A 14,369-nucleotide genomic window follows, 5' to 3' on the forward strand; every position below is an offset into this window, starting at 1 on the left:
ATAATATGTAGTATTAAATCACAAAATTATGAAATGTTGATTAAATTTTGCTTTTGAATGAGATGATTTTTTTAAAAATAATGCACAAATAGTACAATTTTGAATTCTGCAGAATTAAAAAATATTGATGTCCAAAATAATTTTGGATTTAACAAACACGGATTTAGGAAATTTTTCAGAAAATATTTATCTTAAAAAATGTGTTACATAAAATATACGGATCTGCGTTACAAAATATAAATGTTAAATAGAAGGATAAAGTAATTATTTTGAATGAGTTTCAAAGTCATATGTATAATCTGCGTCTACGTCATTTTGAATGGAGATGTCCGGATTTAAAGTGTTCGATTTGGTTATTGGTTTAATTCTCGGAGTTCCGGTTGTTAACACTACAGTTAATCCTGCGTTTTCGAGTAGGATCATCGGCGTGCGTTTGACAGTACTATTGGAAACTTTGCAAGTTCTGAGCGTTAGTTACACTTAATTATGGAACATAAAAATTAAACTCTTTCACAATTTTATGGACATGACATACTTTGGAAGGATATGAATTGTGTAATATAGATATACTTCAGTGTTACAAATTAGTAACAAATCCTACAATTTTTTTGTATTGCAAGGAAATATTTTTTCATAATTTTAGAATCAATAAAAATGGAATGTTTTATGCATAATTCGAGTGTGCTGAATTTAACAAAATGAGTTTATCTTTGTGATATCTTTTTAGATAAAGTTTTTGATATTGGTATTGCCTGTTGGTAACGTTTTCTTTTTTGCAAAATGTTGACCTCTTGTTATTTCAAGCAGAAATTTGCATATTTCGTATGGTGATATAGAAACGTTGGATGAACATTCAGCTATAAATAGACTTTAAGTACGTACCAGGTTCTGAAGTCATGTTGTGCCTTTTTATCTCCCGTTTCCATCAACTACAGTACTACATTCTTGAGTCTTAGACATCTTTAAATTATATGTTGTCATACCTGCCAAGTTTTCAAAAGCTAGTAGGGAGATTAAATTAAAAAAATACGGAGACTTGTTTTTATTAAACGCTGACTGATTTTCCAGGCCTAATATGCATGAAATTCTCAATGGTCGCTCCGTTTCACCCTGTGACGTGCCTTATTTCCCCACAGGACATATCATCTTTTCATATTCTGGTCAGCTGTGGCCAAACCACACAATAGCTAAAGGTTAGTCTTGAGTAAACAAATAATAAAGCCAATGTGACTAATTGAACAGTTAATCCTTATCACTGCAGTTATCTTTGGAAAAGGACTGACCCTCCAACATTGTTCAAAGAAACCAAGTTCTACAGTGTGTTGTAAGCACCAGCTATTGATTGGCAGATAAACCATGCCCTATTTTGTTGTTACTGGGGTGCTGTCTTAAGCTACTGTACATGTGGCAACTTATATATCCCAACTTATTTCCTTATTCTCAACTCAAAAGGCATTTAAAATTGTTTACTAAATAATATTGTTATTCTAAGTGCTTTGAGGGCACTTAAGCTGCATGGCATGTTTCTTCGTTCCTTCTTTTTAATTTAATGATGGTAGTTAACATTTGTATGTATGGTACAGTTATGCCAAGTGTAAGTTTCTTTGATGGGAATGGAGATGCTACAGTATTCACTGTGTTCATTCTTGGGGTTGAAACTAATTGCTGACAATTTCATTGTTGTGGTTTATTTTTTTATTTTAGTATTGTTGTAGGGTTAAAAAAAATAATCATAATTGATGTAAAAATGTTTGAACTTGACATTCTATTTACTGAAGAAAAATTTATTTGTAGTGTGATAACACTATGTAACACAATTTTTGTTCCTGGGTAGTAAGTGTTATTTATAATTGCTTATGCCTAAAAAGTATAGAAAATGGCTGTTATTCCCCTCAAACTTTGCTTTTGTGACCATGACAGTGATTTTTGAAATTTACCAATGAGAAAACAGGTGAATTTGTGTCTTTTCATTCAAATAAAGTCCGAAAAAAATGACATGAATCAAAGTTAACATGTATTTATACTTAAGTAATACAAAATATGACCGCCTAGTATTTAGAGCATCTGCCCCGGATGCGAGAGGTCGTGGGTTCGATCCCAGGGCAAGACTTACAAAAATGGTACTAACAGCTGCCTTGCTTGGCACTCAGCATTAAGAGGTTAGTGTTAGGACTGGTCAGCCTGGTGTCAGGATAATGTGACTGGGTGGGACATCATGCTATATGTTTGTGGCATGATGCCCTAGTGCTAGACATCATTATAAACTGCCACACTGCAGAAATCGTAGCGATATGACTGAATTTTTTTAAAGCTGCATTAAAAATCCAAATTACACACACAAAAATGACCACAAAAGATTTAGAAGTGAGTAGCTTTTTGAGATGTAGTATACTGTCCTTGGTAGCGGCATTCAAAGTCCAGTATATCCTGGTGGAATTGCTTGCCTTGCTCCTCTGAGTACACACCCATGTTCTTGAATTTATCAAGCTGAGCATCAATGATATGGACTTTGAGGGGCATCCTGCAGCCCATTGCGCTGTAGTTCTCCACCAGAGTCTCAACCAGCTCCACATAGTTTTTGGCCTTGTGATTGCCCAGGAAGCCCTGAACCACTGCAACAAAGCTGTTCCAAGCCACTTTCTCCTTACTAGTGAGCTTCTTGGGGAATTCATTGCACTCCAGGATCTTCTTTATCTGTGGTCCGACAAAGACACTGTGTTTGACCTTTGCCTCTGACAGCTTAGAGAAGTCTTGAAGGTACTTGAAGGCTGCCAACTTCTTATCTAGAGCTCTGACAAATTGTTTCATAGGGCCCAATTTGATGTGCAGTGGGGCATCAACACCTTCTGCGAGTCCACCAGTGGCTTACACTTGACATTGTTCCTCCCCACAGAGAACTCAGTCCACTCTGGCCAGTCCCACCTGTGGTAGTTGGCCTTGGTGTCCTTGCTGTCCCAAATGCAAAGATTGCAGGGAAACTTGGTAAAACCGCCTTGGAGACCCATAATTGTGTAAATCCCTGACAGATGATACCCATGTTCTCTAATTGTGTAAATCCTTGACAGATGATACCCAAGTTCTCTAATTGTGTAAATCCCTGACAGATGATACCCAAGTTCATTAATTGTATAAACCACTGACAGATGATACCCATGTTCTCTAATTGTGTAAATCCATGAAAGATGATACCCAAGTTCTGTAATTGTGTAAATCCCTGACAGATGATACCCAAGTTCTCTAATTATATAAACCCCTGACAGATTATACCCATGTTCTCTAATTGTGTAAATCCCTGACAGATGATATGAAAGTTCTTTAAATGTGTAAATCCCTGGCAGACAGTATCTGTGTTCTCTTAGAGTTAATTTTGTAAGTCCCTAATGAATGATATGTGTGTTCTTTTGGAGCCAACTGTGTCAATCTTTAATGGACACGTACAACCTCCCAGTCTCCCTGCAGTTAAATCCATATAGAGAGTTTGCCTTATGCTCCAGGAGTAACTGAAGAATTCACAGTATTAGACACCAATCCCTTTGTCAAGGGAAGACCACTATGACTGTCACCTGGGTGGGCAGATAACTTTTAGCTTTTTAGCTAAAAAGGTTTAATCTGGGAGGGCTGGATTGTGAATTAGTAGTAGTTCTTCTAATGTATTGTGATTGGGTAGGTATTATCAAAGAAATGTATTTTACTAGAAAAGTTCTATCTCTACTCTCCAAATGGATAGCTATATCAGCATGGGGTTTTCACCTGCAGACTTATGATACCTAGTGGGTCCTAAATGAAACTGGTGCCACTCGGCCCCGGGTGGCCAAGTGGTCTAAGGCACACACCTTTGTAGATCACTCTATCATCTCACTGCTGTCCATGTGAATTTGAGTCTCAGTTCAATCAACTTGGATTTCACTGCTGTCCATGTGAGTTTGAGTCTCAGTTCAATCAACTTGGATTTGTGAGAAAGCTTTCCAGTAGTTTCCCATGGTTTGCTTGTTCTTCTGGATTTCCTAGGTTCTTCCTTCACCAGATATAATAATGGTTGCCATGTATCATGTGCTGAAAAATGATGTTAAACCCCAGAAAATCCATCCATATGTTCAATATATCTGTGATGATGACTCTTAAAATTTTGCTGTCACTATTCTCCCTGAACTGATGATAATTTTGATGGATTTTTCACTAAGACCTAATGAAAATGCTGCAGAAGTACTAAATAATCCATTATGGTTGCTATGATGACTGTTTAAAAAAAATTCTTGTCACTATTCCACCTGAACAGATGATCATTATGACATGGGGTTTTCACCAAAAGACTTCTAATGATGTCACCTTTGTCCTAAATGAAGATGGTGCCAAACTGGCTTCAAATGTATGTGCCACTGCAGCTAATATGAAAATCTAGTTATCACTGAAGAATATCTGAAATGTTCTGAACACTCAAGAATTAAAAAGAATATTTTTTGCCCAGTAGTGCATCATTTCCTTGAAGGGAAGTTCTGATCTCAGAGTCCTATAATTTATCAAGGTATTAAAATAATGTCCACAAGAATCTGTCAAGTGGCTTAGTGCCCAGTATTTGGCCATATCGGGGGTGGGGGATGGCTATTCATAGGCTTGAATCTGAATGGAACTGTACAAGAGAATGAAGATTCCCGATCTGTGCTAGACTGATTCCAGTATTACATTGTATTCTGGGCTGATACCAGCTCAAATAGACTATGCTAGGCAGATTCCAGCCTTATAACATATTCTAGGCTGATCCCAGCTCAAGTAAAATCTGTGCTTGGTTGATCCCAGCATCTTAGTGTATTCTGGGCTAATCCCAGATTAAATGGTCTATTTGCAAGGCTGATACCATCATAAGTAAGTCAATGCTAGGCTGATACCATCATAAGTAAGTCTATGCTAGGCTGATACCATCATAAGTAAGTCTATGCTGGGGTGATTCCTGCATAAGTAATTCTATGCTAGTCTGATACCATCATAAGTAAGTCTATACTAGGCTGATACCATCATAAGTAAGTCTATGCTAGGCTGATACAGAGAACCATCATAAGTAATTCTATTCTAGGCTGATACCATGATAAGTAAGTCTATGCTAGGCTGATTCCTGCATAAGAGAGTGTTCTGGGTTGATCCCTAATTAGAGGAATACAGCTCGTCTCATCCCAGCATGAAAGTATTTTTTTTTTTTTATATTTAAAATTATGAGAAATATATTAAATAGGCATGGCTTTATGTTATTAGTAAATGCTGAGATCAGCCTAGCAGTCTTCTTAAGCTTATATCAGCCCAAAATACACTATAATGCTGGAATCAGTCTGACACAGATTGTTAATGATCACAGTCTTGTACAGTGTTCTGTTTGTATTCTAGCCCATGAGTAGCCCCTACAGAGAGCCACATATTTTATTTAAGTATGGATGCTATTGTATATATACATTGTGACATGGTTGAATATTGGTAATAATGAATAGAAACTTGTTGAATTAAAAAAGAGAATACAATATACTTATGTAACCATATTTTCTTACATGAATATGTAGTAAATATTTCTTTGTACAAATCTGTAATTTGTTGTGCATAAAATGATAATTGCTTAATTTTAGAATAATTCAGGGTGCATTCACTTACATGACTTTATTTTTGTAATTATTCTCATGGTACTAAAGCACTATTGTCTAGAATATGCACAAAAAATTGGTAACTTGTCTCGATGAAATGGTTTATATTGATTGAATGTATCTTAAGGCATGGACTTTGCTTACAGAAATAATATGCTGACAACATTATATTAAATGCTTAAAGGGCCACTCCATTGGCCTAGTGGTTAGAGCATTTGCCTTGGATGTGAGAGGTCATGGGTTCAAACCCTTGCCGAGTCATACCAAAGACTTATAAAAATGGTGCAAGAAGCTGGTGCTCAGCATTAAGACATTAGTGCTAGGACTGGTTGGCCTGGTGACAGGATCATGTGACTGGGTGGAATATGATGCTATATCTCTGCAGCTTGATGCCCCAGTGCTAGACATCACTATAAACTGCTACACTGCAGACATTGTAGCGATTTGACTGAAGAATTGTTAAAGCTATGTTAAAAATACAAAATCACACACAAAAATGCTTAAAATTAAAGTGTTTTGTGTAATTTGAATGCGTATATTTTGTATAAAATGTGTAAATTCTGGAGCTCTGAAAACAAAACAGTATCATCATTACAATCAAAGGACCAGTCAGTGATTGATATTTCTAATGTTAAAACCTACCAGAACAAACACAAACAATTCTGATGCAGTAGTCATTACTGAAAGAACAATGTCTTGCAATGCTCTGCATAAAAGTGTGGTTGCCATGGACATTTCTTAGAAGTGGAAATACTTTAATTTCATAGTACTAATTACAAAATGTATAATAATCATTATGACATTAATTTTCATTTGCTAAAGTATGTATGCAATAGAATAAATTTTGAACTGATATTTTTCTCAACACACTGCCAGTATTTTTATTATTTTTAATAGCAGACATAAATAATCATATTATATGAGAGGATGTATACGGGTACCTGCTTTTCTACAGTGAAAGGTATTACTAAGCAAGATTGTTCTGTACATGGCTACACATTCTTTAGTGTGTTAGAATTATATCTTCCAAGTGTACTGTCTTGCATGATGTGGTAGTCTTGGAAAGAGTTGTTGCACTGCAGTAATTACTAGTTCGTTAAATATTATCAGAATTGTTAAAAAATTGAATTGAATCCTCCTAACCCCCTTTAAACGATTTTAAATTTTTTTGTGGAGGAAATATTTAAGAATGTTGATTTTCTTTGAATAGGTTTAGATTTATCATACAGAGATCTTGTCAGACCAAACCTCATTACTAAAGGTATTCTGTATTTGTTTCTTTTAGCAGAAATTTCAGTAGCCACAGTTTGAGAACTTACTTGTGAACACTTGCCCAGTGGAAGTCGACTGGTATGGTAGTTCTTGTTAGGGTGCACTGTGCCTCATCTTGAAAGGGAACAAGTCTAATTCAGGTATCATGGTCAATGTAATGAAAGGAATTTTGGTGGAGTGTGACCCTGCTATGAAACAGTTCCTTCTCCATCTAGATGAGACAGAAACTTTGAAAAGGAAATTTGTTATCCAGGATCTTGATGAGACACATCTTTTCATCTCAGCTGACATTCTTGATGTTTTACGTGATCAGATTGATGATTTAATGGATAGACTTTCATTCCCATTATCTGATAAGTAGGCATTTGAAGGCAAATTATTTTACTACCCTATGTTTACCTATTGATCACTATAAAAACCAGAACATTTTAATTCCATGGAGAGGAAGGATACTTCTGCTCCTTGGTGTTGGACAGTGCAACGACGGTGCATGCCGTTTGATTCAGAGCTCTTTTGGGATGGAGACCAGTTTTGTCACATGGGATGGAAACAGCTTCCTGTTGAAGGTGATCCTCTGGAGTCGGATATATGGTACATTGGTTCTCTGCAATTTATGTGAATTCAGTTCTATAATATTTTCTAATAATCTTGCCAATTTTTGTCACGCTCACCTTGGCAGAAGCTTTGTTTTGTTGTGTATAATTAATTTAATTGTTCATCTGTTAGTTTTAATTTTTTTTATTCCATTATATGCTAGCGTAATGTAATTTTGTTAACTGGATTTGATATTGTCCATAATAGAGTTCAGTTCTGACTGATTTTTTTTGTGGATTTTTTTTATTTTCGACGTAAACAACTAATAAATGAAACATTGTATCTAGTTGCTGACCTTGATTCTCAATCAGTGACAGTTTTGGTAGACAACTTTTTTAAAATTTCTTTCTCAGAGTAAGAATCACTAAGTTGAGTCAAGGTCACAGCTGGTCGACATGATATTTATCATGTAACAAACTTCCATTTCTTTCTGGAAGGTTGAACTCCTGATCCCCATTTGGGAATCTGTTTTGCATTCTAGTTAGTTTTATAGTTGATGTTATGATAAGAAATCTAGCAGTTGTGCCTTAACACTTGAGACATCAAGTTGTTTTATGGTGTGTCCAGTTTGGGCTGAGTTTTTTTTATTTTCTTCAAATTCTTGAAATTTAAGTGATGTTTTCCCCTGGAAGTACATAAGTGCTTTAATAATTCTTGGACAAAGACATTCCTTGGAAATTATGCAGAATTAAAAAAACGAATTATATTTTCTGTGATTCGACAAGAGACTGTTGACACATCAGTACAATGCTGACTATTACAGATGTCATTGCCTTCCATCTTGCATTCCATTGGGATTTGAACTTTGATTCACTTACAATTTTTAATTGATAGGACTTTTGTTTTTTAATTCTTGGATTGTTTTGGATTTAATTCATAAAACCATAAGTTCTTTTTTCTTACTTTTCACTTAGTATTTTAGGAAAATAAATTATTTGTTTAATTTTACAAAGCTTGTTGTCTTCACTCTTTTCTGTTACTTTTTTCAAAACCATAGACTCGTAACAGAAAATTGGCTTGCTTATCCTTGGAATACGAATTTTGGGAGTCTGATTGTAGAGATGATAATATACTAAGATTATCTTCTATAAGTGCATTATGATTATTTTATTTCTCTCATGATAAACACATGGGGCCCATTTAGTACGTTGTTTGAAAGGTAGCAGATAGACTTGATACTGTTAGTAAAGGCCTTCTTTAAGGGACGACCTTATCATCAAGCATCAGTTTATCATCAGGAAAAAATATGCATGTATGCATTTTACATTTATCAGTGTGATACTTGCTGAGTTAACCATTTCATGATTTTATTGCAATGTTTTTATCATAAAATTCACTGTGTTTCTTTTAATTTCAGTGAAACAAAAATCTTGTGCAGTATTACAGGATGTTCAGCAGTTTTTGGCAGTTTGAAGAAGTATGTCTCACTTTTATAGTTTTGTTGGCTCTAGTGCTCTCCAAATTGCCAGAAATAATATCATTTCAGATGGGGCATGTGTTACAATGAAAAATGCAAATTTGGCCCCCAAAAATGTGTATTACCAACCCATTGTATGTTTTTAAATTTTCATAATTTGTAAAGAGATGCAAAGGAATTAAAGGTAATGTTTGTTTCACAATGAGTGGACCATAAAAAATTTTGTTTGATTACATTTAGACTCACATTACGTTAATTTTGATGGTACAGAAAGTTCTTCAAGGTTAATAAAATGTCACAATCACAACACGGATGTTTAGGTAGTGCAGCTTTTGCAGACAGTCTCAAATAAACTGAACTGCAATGTTTACAAAATCTGTATTTATACAGTGGACTCTGTTATCAGAAATCTGGGGGACTAGAAGAAAATTTTGATAATGGCAGGGTTCAGATAACCAAGGGTCATGAAAGTGCAAGTGCACATCAAGTGAAATATGTTTCTTTTCCAACATAACACTGTTTATTTTAACTTTTCTTGGTTTTGTATGATGAAAATGTTAACGTGTATCAGAAGATCACACCTGTACATTTGTTTCCTTGTTTTTCAACTGTTATGTATTATTAATTTTGCATTGTTTTTTTTAAATTTATTATATGCTTTGGTTTAAGTATATATCTGACCTTGTCCAAAATCAAGTTAATTTTCCATCTGACCAGAATCATTGATTTTGGTTTTGTCAACCCAAGTCCAGAACATTGGTAATTCCCCATGAAATGCCAGGTCTACCTGATGTTTACCGAATTCTATTTTATAATTTTAGTAACAGACCTTGTCTAATCAGAGCTTTGATTGTTCTGGAAATTAACTTTTGTCTTACATCCTGATTCTTCTTTTGTGTCTTAGTTTTTTTATGATCTTGCTTATCTAGAAATTCAGTTCTTGTGGCAGAATCATATCTTGTATCCAGTGTTTAATTTGGGCTCGAATTTATTTATTCATGCTGAATAATATACTTGGACATAAACATTAATTGGGAATTATAGTGAATTAAAACAAGGAAACCTTGAATTATATTTAAGTACTGTGATTCAACAAAAGACTGTTAACACATCAATACAATTCAGGCCATTGGTACATTAGTACATTAGAGACTAATGGCCATTACTGGCACATCTGCACCTTCGGCATTGGAAATTATTTGGAATACTACTAAAGATTATTCAGATCTTTATTCATTAGGAGTTGTGTTAGTTATTCTACGATTATTTGGGATTTAATTTGCAGTGTGTTTGTAATCTGTGTTAGTAATTCTAAGATTGTTTGGGATTTAATTTGCAATATCTTAAGTTATTTTTTTATCCCCCATTTTCTCTTTGTATTCTAGGGAAATAAATTGTTTGTTGAAATTTACAAAGCTTGTTGCTTCTCACTCTTTTCTTTTACTTATTTTAAGACCAAAGAGTCATAATACAGCCATGTTGATAGAGTGTTTGTGTACTGCATGTCACATTTGGCTTTGCTTTTCATACCCCGTTCTGCTTCAAGTTGGCATTGTATTTGGTTTCTATACATTTTGGCTCACTCTTCTGGACACACGGTACTAATTATACGGAAGAACTTTGAACCAGTCTAGAAATGGGTGAAGAAATAATAGAGTATTTACAGGTTTGGTGGTCCATAATTGGTTAATAATGAAAATTAAAAGTTTAGGAAAAATATCTTTTGAGAGCTTATCCTATATGTAGTGTAAAAAAAATATTGACAAACTTCTACTGATGCAATTTTAGCATTTTTACAGGCTTGACTCAGGAGTACTCAATACTGAAAGTAGCACCTGATTCATTTGGTGCAGAATCAATAACACGTGTTTCATGCACATGTATGTAAACAAAGTGCCGCGGGTCATATGGTGTTCTCCACACATATGCTTGCACCAAGGTTAGATGTGCATGAAGAATTATAGGTGTCATTATCAGCACCCATAAATTTTAAGTTATTGAATTTTGAATATGATAGTGTTTCCATATGTTTACCATTGGAGTTGAATTAGTACCGTGAGTCCTTCTACTTTGTACCTCTTCCATTTAACATGGCTTGGTCATAATGATGATTCATATATAGTAAGGAAAGTGACTTCCTATAGATTTTTAAAAAAATACATGTATAACAATGTAGCTTTCATAAGGTTTTCTTCAATTTTCCGACTTTCTTTATCAAACCTACTTAACATAAAATTACTGTTGAATTAATTATGCTTAGACAAAAGGCAAATAATTGGATTAGCAGCAGACAGTATAATTATCTTTTTGATTAATTAGTGCACAGTTCGGACAGACAGGTGTCATGATAAAAAAAATTGAAGATACTGTTTCGTGATTTCCATATATAGGATTTTGGACCACACAATTACTTTGATTAAGGGGGTGTTCTCAAATAATCGATGTTCAGATAATACATTTTAAAAAGATGTAAACATAGAACAAATTTAGCCAGGACCAGAGGAATAGTTTCAGTAATACTGGGTAACTATTCGGATAATAGGATTTCAAATAATTGAGAGTTGGCTGTAGAAACAAATATGCATGTGGATGTTGGTGATGCAAGAACTAGCTGTTCCGGTTGATTTATTTCCACATCTCTGCTTAAGAGGACTGTTGAGCTTAGTTTAGTTTATTGCTTTAAATATTTACAAAATCAGTAATCATGTCAACAAATGTGTGTGGCTGTTGATACTGCTGGAACTACTGTTTCAGTGAGATATATTTCCGTATTTCAGCTTCAAGGGATATTGGTGGGGGTTTTCTGTTAGTTCTTTTGTTAAAGTATGAATAAATTTGGTACCATTAGAAAAAGCCAAAGTTAATAAGAATTGATTGTAAAGGTCAGTACATTACATTGCACATCAGTTTGATTTACTTGCATTGCTAACCAGACTATTTTTAGAACTATGTTACCATAATGACAGTCTTGGGACGCATTAGTTATTTTCAAAAATAGTTTTTTTTATGACCTATAAAAGTTGGAACACAGAATTATAACAATTGTTTCATGTGCTACAAGTCTGGGACCTTAGACATTTTTCTACTGATTGTTTAGTGTTTTTCATCAATCATAACATTATTTGTTTTAAAAAAATACTTGGTTGTTAAAGGACTGGTTAGATGGAAATGTTATAAATTAATATAATTTGTTTGAAAATCATTATATATGTTTAATTTTCCAGTTTCCTTATCATTACTACATATTTCAAATTTGTATAATTTCATTGAATGATGACACGTATTGAGTTGGGATAAAACAGATAAACGATATATCAGTATAGCAATATTTATTCAATATCAATACTTGTATCAATACAAAAGTTGAAGAATCGATACAAAATGATACTTACCCTTTACAAGTTGCTTTAAAAGAGCACTACATAATAAATTTTAAAAATGTTTACTGTGCTTTCGTTGTTTTGTTAGATTCAAAATGTTGAAAAATGTTAAAATTAACCTTGTGTTCGATCTGAAGAAGCTGAAAATTGCATTTAAAGATGGTTAAATTTTGACGAATGTTTGGCATTCCTCATCTAAAAGTAGAGCTTGTTGACACGTAATATGGTCACATGAAAAATCAAACTGGTAATCTAAAGCACAAACAGTGTGAGTGGATGTTTCTGCTTTCTTATTAATTTATGTGATAATAAAATAGTATCTACTGCTGTCACCAGTGAGTTGAAAGAGTTTAAATAGATAGTAATGTATTCTTCTGGAACTAAAACACTTTTTATATACAGTTTTTGAACAGTGGTTAGGCAAGTTAATTTCTTGTGTAACTGTATTGTGGAGGTCATGTCAGAGTTATACTAATTGAAAGGTTACATTATCACCTCTCTCTTGACCGCTTTGGTGACCTAGTGGTTAGAGTGTCCACTTTGGATGCGGTAGGTCGTGGGTTAAATCCCCAGCCGAGTCATACCAAAGACTTATAAAAAGGTACTAACAGCTGCCTCGCTGAGCGCTCATCATTAAGACTGGTCGGCCTGGTGTCAGGATAGTGTGACTGGGTGGGACATCATTCCCCAGTGCTAGATATCACTATAAACTGCCACACTGTAGACATTGTAGCGATATGACTGAAAAATTGTTAAAGCTATGTTAAAAATCAAAATCACACGCACATTCTCTCTCTCTCTCTCATGTAAAATAATAAAAGATTGAGCCCTCGATCTGTTTATCTGCATGGTTAAGAGATACTATTATCATGTTCACCCTTACTAAAAGTTTAATGTTAATAAGTGAAGCTCTATTAGAGTTTCAGCAATGACATTGAAGGCAGATTAACCCACTCACATAGATGAACAAGGTAATTTCCATATACCTCCTCCTTATTGACATGAAAGTATAAATAGAGGATATTTTCTTTTCCGCATTAATTTATTTTTTAACATGTAGTACCAACAACAATTAATGAGTGGCAGAGCGAATAGTTAAAATACATAGTTTTTGGTACCACATGATGAAATATATCCAGCATTAACTTAGGAGAAGAAAATTTTCTTTTTATTTTATACCAAACTTACTCTAGACTCAAAGTTTAAAGGATTAAATCGTTCTTTGATGTGATACACTCATCCACACCCCTTTTTTGTAAATTCACCTCACTTTTACAGCCTGATCATACAAATATTTGACTTTAGAAAGCGGTAGGATTGCGTTGACCTAATGTTTTTTTTTGTTATAGGTACAACTTTTGTAGGCACACACAATCAAGCATTGCATGGCATGATGGGAAATCTTATATTTTCACATGTGAAAATATAAGGATATATTTTTCACATGTGAAAATATAAAGATATATTTTTCACACATGAAAATATGGCAATGAAAAAATATGCAAATTGTTTTGCCAATAAGGCCCTGTATTTTACACTTAAGTGTATTATAAAAGGAAATATTTTGAACAGATCACAGCTATTTACTACTTTTTAAGTAATGAAGTTAACGTTATCTGGGGTAATGAAACAGTTTTAAAATATTGATATTGGAGGTAAAAGACCTACAGGAACGAAATAGTTGCAAGTTAAACAAGGTATGGCAATCACCAGGAATTTTGGTATATGTTGCATCCTTAGAGGAAAACATTTTACTTGGATATTCCTCCACCTACCCATGCATATATCAAGTAGGCCTGAAACTCATAAAAAGTTTGAGTTGGATATTGAGAGCATGTGTCTGCCAGTCGCTAAGGATTTTATTTTTGTAATGCCACTTTTGCACTGCTGAGAATGTTTTGTAGGTCAGCATTTTAAACCACAGACTGGACAGTTTTAAGCATGTGTGTGATTTGGATTTTCAACGTGGCTTTAACAAATTTTTGTCATAACGCCGTGATGTTTGCAGTGTTCAGTTTATAGTGATGTCTAGCACTGGGGCATCTTGCTGCAGACATGTAGCATGATGTCCCACCCAGTCACATT

The 14,369-nt window shown here is 34.2% G+C and overlaps 1 protein-coding gene across 2 annotated transcripts in view; it reads left to right on the forward strand.

Annotated features, from left to right (window-relative positions):
- Window positions 1–370: 370 nt before the first annotated feature.
- LOC149778460 (uncharacterized) overlaps window positions 371–14,369 on the forward strand; it is a 42,499-nt gene continuing 28,500 nt past the window's right edge. The window contains exons 1-3 of one of the 2 annotated variants that reach the window (XM_089939301.1): window positions 371–469; window positions 6,910–7,484; window positions 8,845–8,904. In XM_089939301.1, the coding sequence (XP_089795427.1) occupies window positions 7,330–7,484; window positions 8,845–8,904 (215 nt within the window). In that variant the 5' untranslated portion in view covers window positions 371–469; window positions 6,910–7,329. Of the gene's footprint in view, window positions 470–6,906; window positions 7,485–8,844; window positions 8,905–14,369 lie in introns of both variants that reach the window. The other variant, XM_089939300.1, reaches the window with a different exon arrangement.

The sequence above is a fragment of the Sinohyriopsis cumingii genome, chromosome 17 (assembly GCF_028554795.1).
Source record: "Sinohyriopsis cumingii isolate HCF-2022 chromosome 17, ASM2855479v2, whole genome shotgun sequence".
NCBI classification, from domain to species: Eukaryota; Metazoa; Mollusca; class Bivalvia; order Unionida; family Unionidae; genus Sinohyriopsis; species Sinohyriopsis cumingii.